Source organism: Bubalus bubalis, chromosome 4 (genome assembly GCF_019923935.1).
Source record: "Bubalus bubalis isolate 160015118507 breed Murrah chromosome 4, NDDB_SH_1, whole genome shotgun sequence".
NCBI lineage: Eukaryota > Metazoa > Chordata > Mammalia > Artiodactyla > Bovidae > Bubalus > Bubalus bubalis.
In genome coordinates, this window is record NC_059160.1 from 22,818,096 (window position 1) to 22,832,517 (window position 14,422).

Genomic DNA, 14,422 nt, shown 5'->3' on the forward strand with positions numbered 1-14,422 from the left:
TTGTCCGTGAAGCCCCGCCTGCCTGGCCGGCTGGGGCAAATCCCGGCCAAACCCTCAGCGGGGCGCCCACAACACGCCGCCGCCGCCGGAGAGAGCTAAAACTACGTTTCCCAGAATCCTGTGTCCGCCGACCCACTTCCGGAGTTCGCGGACGGCATGGCGGCGTCCGTGGAGCACGATTCTGCGGAAAGCATGGAGGCGCCCCAGACGGCGGTGGGGGTGGAAGAAACGAAAACATTTAAAGACCTGGTAAGAGTGGATGATCCCAGCTTCCCTTTGTTCTTCCTGCGCCAGGCGCGGGCAGAGTCCGGTTGCCTTCCATCTAGGCCTGTGGTGTGCGGGAGCAGCCGGGGCCTAGCTCAGATTTCCCCCAGGGTACCCGAGGCTCAGGTTCAGGACGAGGGCCCGCCCTTAACTCCGAGTTTGGGTGGTGGGAAGGAGGCCGGGCCCAGGAGCCCCATTTGCCCATTTCAGCTCCACTTGGTGTGGCAACGCTGTGTTTGTGCAGGATATTGTCCAGTGCGACCTGTCCGATTTGGGTTTAGAATTCCGATGAGCCGGGTTTGAATTCTGACCCATAACTAGATGCAAGTTCTCTCGGTTCCTGACCTTCCACCTCTGTAAATTGAGGATTATGATAAGTATCTTATAGAACTGTGAAGATTAAATGAAGTAACCCACATAAAGAACTTCTTGGCTTGGTCCCTGGTGAGTGGAGAGTGATGACAGCCTTGAGTTGCTGTCCCAGTACTCAAAATTAAGGAGGAGACTGAGTCAGGTCAGTTCAGTTCAGTCGCTTCGTGGTGTCCAACTCATTGGGACCCCATGGACTGCAGCATGTCAGGCTTCCCTGTCCATCACCAACTCCCGGTGTCTACTCAAACTCATGTCCATTGAGTCGGTGATGCCATCCAACCATCTCATCCTCTGTCGTCCCCTTCTCCTCCCGCCTTCAGTCTTTCCCAGCATCAGGGTCTTTTCCAATGAATCATTTCTTTGCATCAGGTGCCAAAGTATTGGAGTTTCAGCTTCAGTATCAGTTCTTACAATGAGTGTTGAGGACTGATTTCCTTTAGGATGGACTGGTTGGATCTCCTTGAGTCCAAGGGACTCTCAAGAGTCTTCTCCAACACCACAGTACAAAAACATCAATTCTTCGGCTCTCAGCTGTCTTTATAGTCCAACTCTCACATCCATACGTGACTACTGGAAAAACCATAGCTTTGACTAGATGGACCTTTGTTGACAAATTAATGTCTCTGCTTTCTAATATGCTGTCTAGGTTAGTCATAACTTTTCTTCCAAGGAGTAAGCATCTTTTAATTTCATGGCTGCAGTCACCATCCACAATAATACCTTTTGAATCAAAATGTAGGAGATGCACACGTCACTAGCAAGGCTGCCCTGACAGTCGTTTAGTTGTGTGAGAGGCGAGTATATGTTGTTCTTTGCTAAACTGTGTTTTTCTGAATTCTAAGGGTGTAACAGATGTGTTGTGTGAAGCTTGTGACCAGTTGGGATGGACAAAGCCCACAAAGATCCAGATTGAAGCTATTCCTTTGGCCTTACAAGGTAGGTTGAAATTAAATATGTGGTCTGTTTCAGGTTCAGTGTAAAGTTGCACATACTCAGTTAAATACTTACCACATTTGAGAGCTATTGCTTTGCCTACTTCAAGTGAAATAAAGTATGGTCAGTAAAGATAAAAAGTTTGTGGCTTTTTGAAAAATAATTCTGCGGTGTTAATGAGCTTACTTTCTTCAAGGTGGTTTGTTGTCTTTTGTCTTTCCAGCATTTCTTTCTCAGTTTCTTCTGGTTCTTTTCCTTTGCCTTGCAGTGTTAATTCTCGCTTCATCCTTTTTTACCCTCACTGTTAAAACTCTACTAAGATTTCTCATCCAGTCCTGAAGCTTTAATGCTGTCTGCATCAGTGAGTTTCAGCCAGTGCTCATTAGAATCACCTGTGGATCTTTTAAAACTCTAGTGATTTCCGGGCTCCAGCCTAGACCTCCTGAATTGGAATTTCCAGGTGTGGGACCTAGGCATATACAGATATAAAACTTGATGGTTTACTCTGATGTGTCTGCCCCTGGGGGAGCACCACTGGTCTGATGCTCTTGCCTCCCACATCTGTATTTCTAGCCCATATTTTTTTGGATGAACTCCACAAACAAGTTTGTCCAGCTGGTTTTTAGATACTTCTTTCCAGGCTTACTACAGGAATCTCAAGTTCCCTGTATCCAAACCAGAGTCTTTATTTTTCTCACCAGAACTCATTTCTCTGTAGCCTGTATCTCAGTTTATGGCCTTTGACTTTCCCAAGGTAGAAACCTCTGTGCCAGTCAGATTTTCTTTCATTACTTTCTGTCTTTTATTTTTATTTTATTGAAATATAGTTGATTTACAGTGACTGTTCATTTTTGTTTTGTTACTTTCTGTCTCTCACTTCACCTGGCCTCCGTTCAGGCTACCATCATAGCTCCCCTCCTATCCTCTCTGAGGTATCATTTTCCTGTGCTTTCCCCATTTTGGCCCTTGAGGTCACTTTAGAGTGTAAGGAAGAGAGTCACGTTCAAGTTGCATCAGGGAAAATTTCTAGGTAGGAATCCTTAGCAATCAAGTGTGGTGGTCATTACTTGAAGGAAAGCTTTCCCCTGGGTGCCGAGACATCGATTCAGTGTCCCAGTCTCTGGTCCAGGCCAAAGATCGCTGCCTTGGGGGCTACAGCGAACCTAGAGACTGGTTTTGGCTTGGGAATTAATTGCCAGATCTTCTCAGTTATGGCTTGATTGACAATAACAGACCATTCTTAAGGAATCTGGCATTCTTCCCTCAGAAGGAGCAGTATAAACAGTGATTACTGTTAAGCTCCTTGGCTTCTCCTTATGCCATCAGGCCTGGGGTTTATCTTCTTAAAGAGTCATGTCATGTCATGTGTTAGTCTCTCAGTCACGTTTGACTCTTTGTGACCCCCGGACTGTAGCCTGCCAGGTTTCTCTGTCCATGGGATTTTTCCAAGCAAGAGTACTGGAGTGGGTTGCCATTTCCTTCTCCAGGGGATCTTCCCAACCCAGGGATAGAACCCAGGTCTCCCGTATTACAGGCAGCTTCTTCACCATTTGAGTCACCAGGGAAGTCTTAAAGAGTGTTGATACTCAAAGGTCATGATACTCCCTGCCTAAAATCCTTCAGTTCCTCTGTCTTAAAGGAAGACATCCAAACTCCTTAGCATGGCTGTGGGTTTCCTCATTCTTCTCCTTTTTCCCCCCTTGACTTCTGTGTTCTGGCCATGTTGTACTTTTCCCTCTCCTTACTCATCCTGTGTTCTTTAAAGCCTCTTTCCTCACACGAGACTGTCCTTTCTTTGCTGACCTCCAGATTTAATTTGCTTTTCACCTCTGTTAGCCTTTCCTGACTCCTTCCTTTTTCACCCTGTCCTACAGGGACCTATCATATTATTATGTATTGTGTGGATTTTGAGCTTATTCAGGACAGAGACCGTGTCTTCTGTCTGATCAACCTCCTCTTCCCCTCAATTCATCAAATATTTATTCATGGTCTGTGTTGTGCCCAGCATCTAGTCGTATTCCCACCAATATGGGAATGGTGCAGAGAGCATTTCTTTGCTATTATGTATATTCTTTGTCTTCTAGGTCGTGATATCATCGGGCTGGCAGAAACCGGCTCTGGGAAAACCGGCGCCTTTGCTCTGCCCATTCTCAACGCATTGTTGGAGACGCCCCAGCGTCTCTTTGCCTTAGTTCTCACCCCCACTCGGGAGCTGGCCTTTCAGATCTCAGAGCAGTTTGAAGCCCTGGGGTCTTCGATTGGGGTGCAGTGTGGTAAGTGTTGGGAGGAAAGGACTCTTCACAGTTTCTTCACAGGTTGAGCATGAATGTGAAAGGGAATGAAAGGAAGTGTTGTTAATGTAAGTTCACCGACCTAAAGAGCTGATTGGCTATTTTAGCTTCAGGGAAAGTTGTCGTTGTAAGGGAAGAGAAATGAAAGTAGAAATCTGGCATTGGCTTTAAAAGATGTTCAGTGCATTATGGAAACAAAATTAAGGATCTCTTTTTAATATTCTTTTTATTTCTTTAGCTGTCATTGTAGGTGGAATTGATTCAATGTCCCAATCTCTGGCCCTGGCCAAAAAACCACATATAGTGATAGGTGAGTAACTGACACCGGTAAAAGGTGCTGGTGAGGATGAATTTCAGAAAAATCTACTGATGCTATGTGTAATTTATTTGTGCGGAAAGTGTTCGAAGAGTGACTGTCTGTAACCCTGTTTAATGGTTTTTTGGTTTTTTTTTCTTAAATTTCTGGAATTCCGATTAGGAGGGGGAGGTCACTCCCTTTCTGTCCTTTTTCTTAAACATCTCCTCAACCTTTTTTGTTAGCAACTCCTGGCCGACTGATTGACCACTTGGAAAATACGAAAGGTTTCAACTTAAGAGCCCTCAAGTACTTGGTCATGGATGAAGCAGACCGAATCTTGAATATGGATTTTGAGACAGAGGTGAGCTCTTAACATCTTTCCTCCTCTTGGAACTTCTCAGGTGCCCCGTTTCAAAGTCTGATTCATAGCTCACTTGCTTTTTGGAGCACTTACCATTGCCAGTTAATTTAACATATCTGCTGCTTTTTTATTGAAAGATGGTTGATTTACGATATTATATTGCTTTTAGGAGTGCAACATAGTACTTCAGTATTTCTGTAGATTATGCTCCATATACTCCATTTAAGATTATTACAGAATAATGACTCTGTGTCCCTGAGCTGATACAATATATCCTTGTTGCTTTTAAATTTAATTAATTTTGAAATTGAAGCATTATTGATTTATAGTGTTTCTGGTATATAGCAAAGTGATTCAGTTATACATATATCTACGTGTGTATTTGTGTGTGTGTGTATGTTCTTTTCCCCATTCTATTCCATTATAGTTTCTTACAAGATATTGAAAATAGTTCCCTGTCCTTGTTGTTTATTTACTTTATACATAGTAGTTTGCATCTGCCAATCCCAAACTATTAATTTATCTCCCCCACTTCCTCTTGGTAACCTTAAGTTTGTTTTCTATGTCTGTGAATCTGTTTCATAAATAAATTGATTTATACTGTTTTTTAGATTCCACATGTAAGTGATATCATAGGATATTTGTCTTTGTCTGACTTCACTTTGTATAATAATCTCTAGGTCTGTCCGTGTTTTTGCAGATGGCATTGTTTCATTTTTAATGGCTGAGTACTATTACGCTGTATAATGTACCACCACTTTATCCCTCGTCTGTCGATGGACATTTAGCTTACTTTCATTTCTTGGCTATTGTAAATAGTCTCAGCATCCTCTTCAGAATATAGTCTGACTTTTGAGGGGGAGATAGATTAGGAATTCAGGATTAACATATACAGACTATTATATATAAAATCGGAGAAGGCAATGGCAACCCACTCCAGCACTCTTGCCTGGAAAATCCCATGGATGGAGGAGCCTGGTAGGCTGCAGTCCATGGGGTCGCTAGGAGTCGGACACGACTGAGTAGTTCACTTTCACTTTTCACTTTCATGCATTGGAGAAGGAAATGGCAACCCACTCCAGGGTTCTTGCCTGGAGAATCCCAGGGACAGGGGAGCCTGGTGGGCTGCCGTCTATGGGGTCGCACAGAGTCGGACATGACTGAAGTGACTTAGCAGCAGCAGCAGCATATATAAAATAAACAATAGGACCTACTGTATAGCACATGGAACTGTATTCAGTATTTTGTAATAACCTGTGCTGGGGGGGCTTCTCTGGTGGTTCAGACGATAAAGAATCTGTCTGCAATGCAGGAAATGTGAGTCTGATCCAGGGGTTGGGAATATCCCCTGCAGAGGGGAATGGCAGCCTACTCCAGTATTTTTGCCTGGAGAATTCCATGGACAGAGGAGCCTGGCAGGCTACAGTCTATGGGGTCACAAACAGTCAGACACACGACTAACACACATGCACACATACACATAGTGGAAAAGAATCTGAAAAAGAGTATATATATGTGAATCACTTTGCTGTACACTTGAAATGGTGTAAATCAACTATACTTCAACTAAAAAACAAATAGTAGGGCAAAAAGCATATATATTATATGTAGTCTGACTTTGATTTTAGAGATAAGAAATATCAAAACCAGATTTTCTTTTCCACTTCATTTGATTTCAACTTCTATCTTTTCTTTGACAAGAAATTCTTTGTAACTTACTTAGTTGATTAATGCTTATTCTTTCCTTTTCTCTTAGATTAGCTATACTGTACTGATTTAAAATGTTCTTTTCTCTGATTAGCATTATTTTTTGATAGCATCGGGTGTGCTACCTGATAGTATATATTCAGTAAGTTTTAGCTGAATTGAATCGAAGGTTTGAGTTCCCAAGTCCCCACTGTGATGTATTTAGTTTGTGATCCCTTATCTCCTTCACAAAATACATTTGCAGGTTTCCAATGTAAATGACACGTTGGTATTCTTTGCTCCTTCTGCCTTAGGTTGACAAGATCCTCAAAGTGATTCCCCGAGATCGGAAAACATTCCTCTTCTCTGCCACGATGACCAAGAAGGTGAACTTTTCTAGGACTTCTCTTTTCTTCTTCATGAGAATTGATAAGTAGAAACAGTCCCAGTAACAAGAATAAAAACAGAGCACTTAGGAATCAACGTACTAATCTAGTGTCCTTTCTCCAGGTGCAAAAACTTCAGCGAGCGGCACTGAAGAACCCTGTGAAATGCGCTGTCTCCTCCAAGTACCAGACGGTTGAGAAGTTGCAGCAATATTATCTTTTTATTCCTTCCAAGTTCAAGGTAGAGTGTTTACTCTGATCATTCCTTCCTTTCCCTCTCCTCCTTCACCACAGTGTGTGAAAGTGTCAGCTCTTGATTAGCTAAGTGCTGTTTGTTTTAGAGCTCATGCCATGTTTACATTTATCACTGATAACGCCGAGCATTCCGGGAATTCACAATGTATTAAACCAGAGTAATGAAGTCATGATATAATCCCTTCCTAACCCCATCCTTGAGGTAGTTTTTCTTTGGTCTGCTTTTTATGTGGCTTTTTTGTGGGCAGCGGACCCTAGTCTTGTCCTCTGATGTAAGGGCTTTGCGTGCTTGCTGAGCCCAGATCACCTTGTTCTTGGTGTCAGGCTCTCTGTGTTACTCATGGTTCTCAGAGATGATAATGATAAAGCTGATTAAGGGGTGCAGGGCTGCCAGCTGAGCGTCTGGGTAATTGAGAAAAGCAGCTGGAGGCTTAGTCTTTTATGTAGTTTGTATGCCAGGACTCTGACTTTCTTCCAGGTTCAGTTACATATATTGTTTTGGCTTTGTGACTTAGGATACCTACCTGGTTTATATTCTGAACGAATTGGCTGGGAACTCCTTTATGATATTCTGCAGCACCTGTAACAACACTCAGAGGACAGCTCTGCTACTCCGAAACCTTGGATTCACTGCCATTCCCCTCCACGGACAGATGAGTCAGGTAACTGTTCTTCAGCATCATTAGTGAGAAAGATAAACCTCACGGCAGGAGGTCTCTGCAGTAGCAGCATGTGACACTAATGTGTCCTTCCGTAGTTGTCCTGTGTTATGGGCTTTAAAGTGTTGCTGTCAATGCTGCTTCCTCCTTTTAGGATAGCAGGAGGCTCCAGTTAGAATATTCCACAGGTAGTTGTCTAGTATGGAAGCTGTAGAGTTGATTTATTCAGCATGTGTGCGAGCTAAGTGGCTTCCGTTGTGTCAGACTCTGTGTTACCCCTTGGATTATAGCCTTCCAGGCTCCTCTGTTCATGGGATTCTCCAGGCAAGAGTACTGGAATGGGTTGCCATGCCAGGGGTCCTGGAGGAGGTCTCTTACATCTCCTGCATTGGCAGGCAGGTTCCTTACCACTAGCACCACCGGGGAAGCCTGATTTGTTCAGCCCTTGTGGTAAATTATTTCCCAGTTACCTTTCTGTCATGTTTGATGTTTTATGTTAGTATTTTCTAGTTTTAGTCTTAGACCTTTTTTTTTTTTAATGCTTTCATGTTTCCTTTTGACCTGTGAAGCCCAGTTAGACTGAAGGGGAAACATCATTTAAAAAATTTCTTTCTTGGTTCTTGTATCTATTTAATGTGTCTAGTTTATGTGTCTTGGATTTCCAAGATTCCTTAGATTTTCAAGATGAAAATTCTTTCCATTTCTTTTCATTGTTTCAGAGCAAGCGCCTGGGATCCCTTAATAAATTTAAGGCGAAGGCTCGTTCCATTCTTCTAGCAACTGATGTTGCAAGCCGCGGCTTGGACATACCCCATGTGGATGTAGTGGTTAACTTTGACATTCCTACCCATTCCAAGGTGAGTCTTGTTGCTGACCTGACTTTCTCACCCAAAATATTTTTCTTTTCTTTTTCTTTCTTTTCCTTTCTCCTTCCCGTCTCCTTTCCTTTCTTCCTCTCTAATTCTCTCTCCCCCCTTTCTTTTCTTTTTTTTGAATTGAGGTGTAATTGACATGTAACATTATATTAGTTTAGGTATAAAATGTGTTGATTCAGTATTTGTATATATTGTAAAATGGTCACAGCATCTGTCACCATTCATAGTTGCACTTTTTTTTTCTTTTGATGAGATCTTCTAAGATATTTTCCCTTAGCAACTTTCAAATGTGCAGTACCGTGTTTTTAACTCTTGTCCACAAGTTGTACATTACATCCCCATGACTTACTTATTTTATAACTGAAATTTGTACCTTTTGACCTCTTTCACCCATTTAACATATACCCATCCCTGCCTCTGGCAACCACCAAACCTGTTGTCTGTATCTGTGAGCTCAGTTTTTTGTTGCTGTTAGATTTCACATATAAGTGAGATCTCTATTTGTCCCTGTCTAACTTATTTTACTGAGTCGAATACCTTCAAGGTCTAGACAATGTTGTCACAAACAGGAAGGTGTCATTCATTTATATGGCTGAATAATAGTCCATTGTATCCAAAGTGTATTTCTTTTATCATCTGAGCCATCAGGGAAACCCCCAAAGTGTATTTCTTTCTTTTTTTTTTTAATCAAAGTATATTTCTTAATGTTTTTTGTCTTCCTTTAGTTACAGTCTTGGGGTGTGTGTTTGGGTGTGTATGTGTGTCCTTGGTAAGTATCAGAAATAAGGAAACTCTTGATCCGTTCATTCTCCTCATCTTGCACATGCCTGTGGACGTGTTGTCAGTGAACGTGAAGGAAGGAACCCAGGAGAGGGGCAAGGTGCTCACCATCAGGAGCAGATGTTCCACATGCTGACCTCTGTTGGTCTAACTGATGAGAATGGCAGCTTGTGGTCCTCGGCGATCCCAGGGTTTCTCAGCCTCATTAACACCTCAGGCCGGGAGTTCTCTGTTGTGTGGCTGTCCTCTGCATTGTAGGATGCTTAGCATTCCTGGCCCCTGACCCACAGGTGACTGTGGCCACCAGGTATGTTTCCAGACAGGTCACAGATGCTCCCTGGGGAGGACAAAACTGCCCCCAGTTGAGAACAACTTAAGTGTCTCGACTTTGTATTAAACTGCTGTAGACAAGGTGCTCTCGCGTAGGATTTTCACAGTGACGCTGAGTTTGCAGTGTGTTGTGCCCCTGACTTACAGACAGAAACCATGGTTCAGAGAGGTTCTGGGACTTGCAGACAATTGTGTTGTGGGTTGGGATGGGGGGATGCAGAGCTGTGACCCAGGTCTACCTCTAGACCCGGGCCGTTTTCCTCTATCTGTGTCCATGGAGGTGTGCTTTGTGGATTCATCTTGCTATAAAAGAAAGGAAAAGGGGGGGTCAGTTTTGTGCTGCGAGGAGAATTTAAAAAGTGAGGCAGATATATCTCAATGGATTGCCAGTCTGTTTCTCCACATTCCGGGACAGATCTGTTTTCTTTCAAAGGTTGGCAGGAAGACTTTACATACACAGTTTTTAATTCATATTCCAGCTGACTCAGAGTTACTTGCCCATTGTGTTTCAGGATTACATCCATCGAGTAGGTCGGACGGCTCGAGCTGGGCGCTCTGGAAAGGCTATTACCTTTGTCACACAGTAAGTGACCCGACTTCAGGGCAGAGCAATGTAGAGAAGGAAGCAGAACCCTGAAAAAAAAAAAAAAGAGGAAAAAAAAAGTAGCAGAACCCTGGGGCCAACTCACTTGGAACCTGACTTCACCTTTTACTGTAATAGGCACTAAGCCTTCCTCATCCCACCTTCATCATTTGTAAAATGGAAATAGTAATACCAACCTTGAAGGGTTTTAATGAAGACTGAAGACGTATATGTAACGAGCATATACTGCGTGTGTGTAGCGGAGTCCTTGGTGTATAAAAGCACATACACCAAAACTCTGTTCTTTTAATGTCTGGAGCCAGAGAACAGTGACCATTCCCTCAGCTCACCATATTACAGTAACTGGTCTTCTGATTTTGTTTTTAAAGGAACAAACAGCCACGTGTCCTAGGCTTTTCGGGAGTCAGGGATGTGGTGGGTGGTTTTCTGCTGGGCCCTGCACAGCAGGTTGCATTTAATCAATATTCTGAAAAGGAATAATAGGTTTGATATTACTGAAAACCATGGCTCCTGTTGTGTCATCGTTTTGGGATGAACAGATGGACGTGTACATTGTCAGCCAGCCAGAGCCCTGTCAACTTTCCTTCCTCAGGTACGACGTGGAGCTCTTCCAGCGCATAGAGCACTTGATTGGGAAGAAACTGCCTGTCTTTCCAACCCAGGACGACGAAGTCATGATGCTGACAGAACGCGTGACCGAGGCCCAGAGGTTTGCCCGAATGGTGTGCAACTCGTTCATTTGTTTATTTTTGGCTGCGCTGGGTTTTCAGTGTTGAAAAACAGGCTTTCTCTAGTTGCACCGAGCCCAGGCTACTCTCTAGTTGCAATATGAGGGCTTCTTATTGTGGCGGCTTCTCTTGTTGCTGAGCGTGGGCTCTGTGGTGCGCGAGCCTCCGTAGTTGTGATGCATGGGCTCTAGAGCACAGGTTCAGTAGTCGTGGCGCAGAGGGTTAGTTGCTCTGAGACTTGTGGGATCTTCCCGGACCAGGATCGAAACCATGTCTCCTGCATTGGCAGGCAGATTCTTTACCATGGAGCCACCAGGGAAACCCCTGCAATGCCTTTTCTTACTAGCTTCTATGCAACTTAACTGCACGCAAGACACTTTATCGTGTTAATCCTCAATAAACGGTATAATTTTATTCCAAGTGTAAGATGAGTATGCTAAAACATAGAGATGCAGGCAGTTTGCTTTTGACCCTGTAACTAAATGGTCAAATCAGGGTTTGGACTCAGTCTGATCACAGTGACTACATTCATTCCCAGCCACCGTCTGTGGTGGCAGGAACGGTGAGGCAGGAAAACCTTTGAACTTGAGAAGACGCAGCTGTGAGTCTGCACAAGGTGTCTGACCTCTCAGAGTCGGTCCCTCACCTGTAGATGAGGAAGAGTAAGTTACCTTGGAGACGTGGTTTATGAGCATCAGGTAAGTCGGGTGGACAGTGTAGTTCCTGAGAGCAGCTGTAGGGGGAGCAGTGGAGACAGAAGGGTCTTGAGGAGAATGCTTGCCAGTCCCGTTATCCCAGGAGTGCTGCTCTGAGGGGTGAAGAGACTTAGTGCATGGGGCGCTTTCTGAGTAGCTGAGGTATGGGCTTGTTTTTCTGCCCATATGGAAGTCTTGGTGTTTTTGTTTATAAAAAATTTGATGTGTGTTGGAAAACATTTTTTAGAAAATACAGAAAGGATTAAAATAGTGAAATACATAAGCCACTCCCCACAGAAAACCATTGATTACATTTGGCTGTTTTTCTTTAGCCATAATGAGACTTTTTCCAATTTGTATATGACTTTATCTAAATGTGTATTGTTTTTTCTGTTTCAACTAATCTAGATTCATGTGATCACGTTTTTTTCTTTTTCTTTCACATTTTAAACTCTATTCAAAAATCTTCATCTAGGCTGCATGTTAGCGCTCATTTGATTCAGTTACCAAACTTGACTAAACATAGCGGCAGGACTAATTTCTTAGAGTCACTGAAAGTTCCTTCACTACCTTCTGAATTGGCAAGGGAAGTCAGATTATGTGTTCTAGACAATTAGTGGTCTGAGGAGGATGAATTCAGTTTTTTAAAAACAGCACCACTTGTAGGTTTTAGAGACTGTTACCTTAGATGCTAGCTTCTTAAAATTCTCATGCCATCCCTTCTTAATGATTCTATTATGAATATAGAACGTGCTTTCCATTGATATGTGTTCATGCTTTTCCCAGTTTTATATATTTTAGTTAATAACTGTGTTGAGCATCCTACTATGTACAGCTTTGCACACTTGTTTCCTTAGAATAAATTCCTAGAAGTAGAATCAATTGCTGAGTGGAGAACACACAGTTCAAATTCATACAGAATGCCCAGTTGCTCTCCAGGAAAGCTATAGCAGCTTACACGATGCATGTGACATTGTATGTGGGACAGTGTCTGTGTCTCCCCACTGCCCTGACCAGTTCTAGGTATTACCGTTCTCTTAAATCTTTGCTAGTCTGCCATATGAAAATAGTAGCTCCCTGTTTTCATTTTTTTATCTTTGATGACAGTTTTGTATATTGGGATTTTGGTTTTATTTCTTTGCTAATGTGAGGTGTTAGGGAATTACTTAGGGTTTGTTTGTTTGTTTTAAATAAATGAATTCTCTTAATTTATCAAGATTTTATTTATCTAGCTTGCCAGCTACACCAGGTTTCTTAGTTGCAGCATGTGAGGTCTATTAATAGTTCCCTGACCAGGGATCCAACTGAGCCTGCTGCATTGGAAGCAGGGACTCTTAGCCACTGGACCGCCAGGGAAGCAGAGGGCTTGACTTGACGGAGCGGAGACCAGGGTGTGTTCCCCTCAGTGACAGTAGTTCACGATCAAGCCCGTCCTTTCTGTTTGTTGCAGGAGTTAAGGGAGCACGGAGAGAAGAAGAAGCGCTCACGGGAGGATGCTGGGGACAATGATGACACGGAGGGTGCGATCGGTGTCAGGAACAAGGTGGCTGGAGGAAAAATGAAGAAACGGAAAGGCCATTAATGTCTTTTATAAAGACTTGATTTCTGCCTTCTGTTCTGTGGAGAGGATTGAAGGAGAGAACGGGACCTCTTCCTCAGGCCAGTCTGTCAGCATGTGTCCAGACGGCCCGGCTCCTCCAGTACTGGGCCCCCGTCCGTGTGTTCGAGCATTGTTGCTGTGGGACGTTGTCACAGAGCTGATGTCGAGACTCGGACTGGCTTTCCACTGTGGTTACTTGTTCCTGACATGAGGAGCACGTGCTCTCCTGTCCCTTCACACAGACCTGTGCTTTTTTCAGCTGCAAATCAAGGACTGGGCTAATGAAGCCCTCAGCTTGTAATTGTGAAGGAAAGGGATGTTTATATCTAAAAACTGGTACTTAAGCAGTCTCAGCTTGTGTTTCATGACTCTGAATGGGAAATAAATTTAAATATTATTATAAAAAAAGTTCAGACTCCTTCAAGACCTTTTTGTGGTAAAGACTTCATAGGAGAAGACTTTGCTGTGCGTGGATTTCTCTGGTTGCGGCTAGCATGGACTGCTCTTTGTTGCGGTGCTCAGCTTTCTCGTTGCGGTGGCCTTGCCTGTTGTGGAGCACTGGCTCGAGGTGCCCAGCTTCAGTAGTTTCACCTCACGGGCTCAGTAGTTGTGGCACACGGGCTTAGTTGCTCTAAGGCATGTGGAGTCTTCCCGGACCAGGGATCAAACCTGTGTCCCCTGCATTGGCAGACAGATTCCTAACCCACTGTGCCACCAGGGAAGAGTCTTCCATGTACATCTTAATGGAAAGTGCATGTTGTGTTTCTTAAAGTTGAAGTGTTTAGTAAGTGAAAAGTAGATGTCAGTAAAATTCTCTGTGGGAATCAAGTGTGGACCATTGATTGCAGGACGGTCTTTGTAAATAGTGAGTGGGGTGCCCACCACTGGGGGCTAATTCTCCATTAGTGTATTTCCTGTTGGGACTCTCAGAGCAGCTTAGATTATGGTAGCTCTGTCTCCCTCTGAGCCAGTGGATAAAAGCCAATGGATGATTGCTACTTCAACTCAGTGGAAGACTTTAGAAGCAGGCTGAATTTGAATCAGATTGTGGGTGGTGGGCTTCCCTGGTGGCTCAGATGGTAAAGAGTCTGCCTGCAGTGCTGGAGACCCAGGTTTGATCCCTGGGTCAGTAAGATCCCCTGGAAAAGGAAATGGGAACCCACTCCAGTATACTTGCCTGGAAAATCCCATGGATGGAGAAGCCTGACTGGAGATAGTCCATGGGGTCACAAAGAGTCAGACACGACTGAGCACTTTGTGGGTGGTGCGTAAGAAGAGATGAATTATTCTGAAGAAATCTTAACT

General features: G+C 43.6%; 1 protein-coding gene across 1 annotated transcript; it reads left to right on the forward strand.

The window, feature by feature from the left end:
- Nucleotides 1-91: 91 nt before the first annotated feature.
- Nucleotides 92-13,525, forward strand: DDX47 (DEAD-box helicase 47). Its single transcript, XM_006075664.4, has 12 exons — nt 92-249; nt 1,479-1,572; nt 3,654-3,842; nt 4,099-4,170; nt 4,401-4,519; nt 6,520-6,591; nt 6,716-6,832; nt 7,362-7,508; nt 8,225-8,362; nt 10,003-10,073; nt 10,687-10,816; nt 12,968-13,525. The coding sequence occupies exons 1-12, from the start codon at nt 157-159 to the stop codon at nt 13,097-13,099; spliced, it is 1,374 nt and encodes a 457-aa protein (XP_006075726.3). The 5' UTR covers nt 92-156; the 3' UTR covers nt 13,100-13,525.
- Nucleotides 13,526-14,422: the final 897 nt, after the last annotated feature.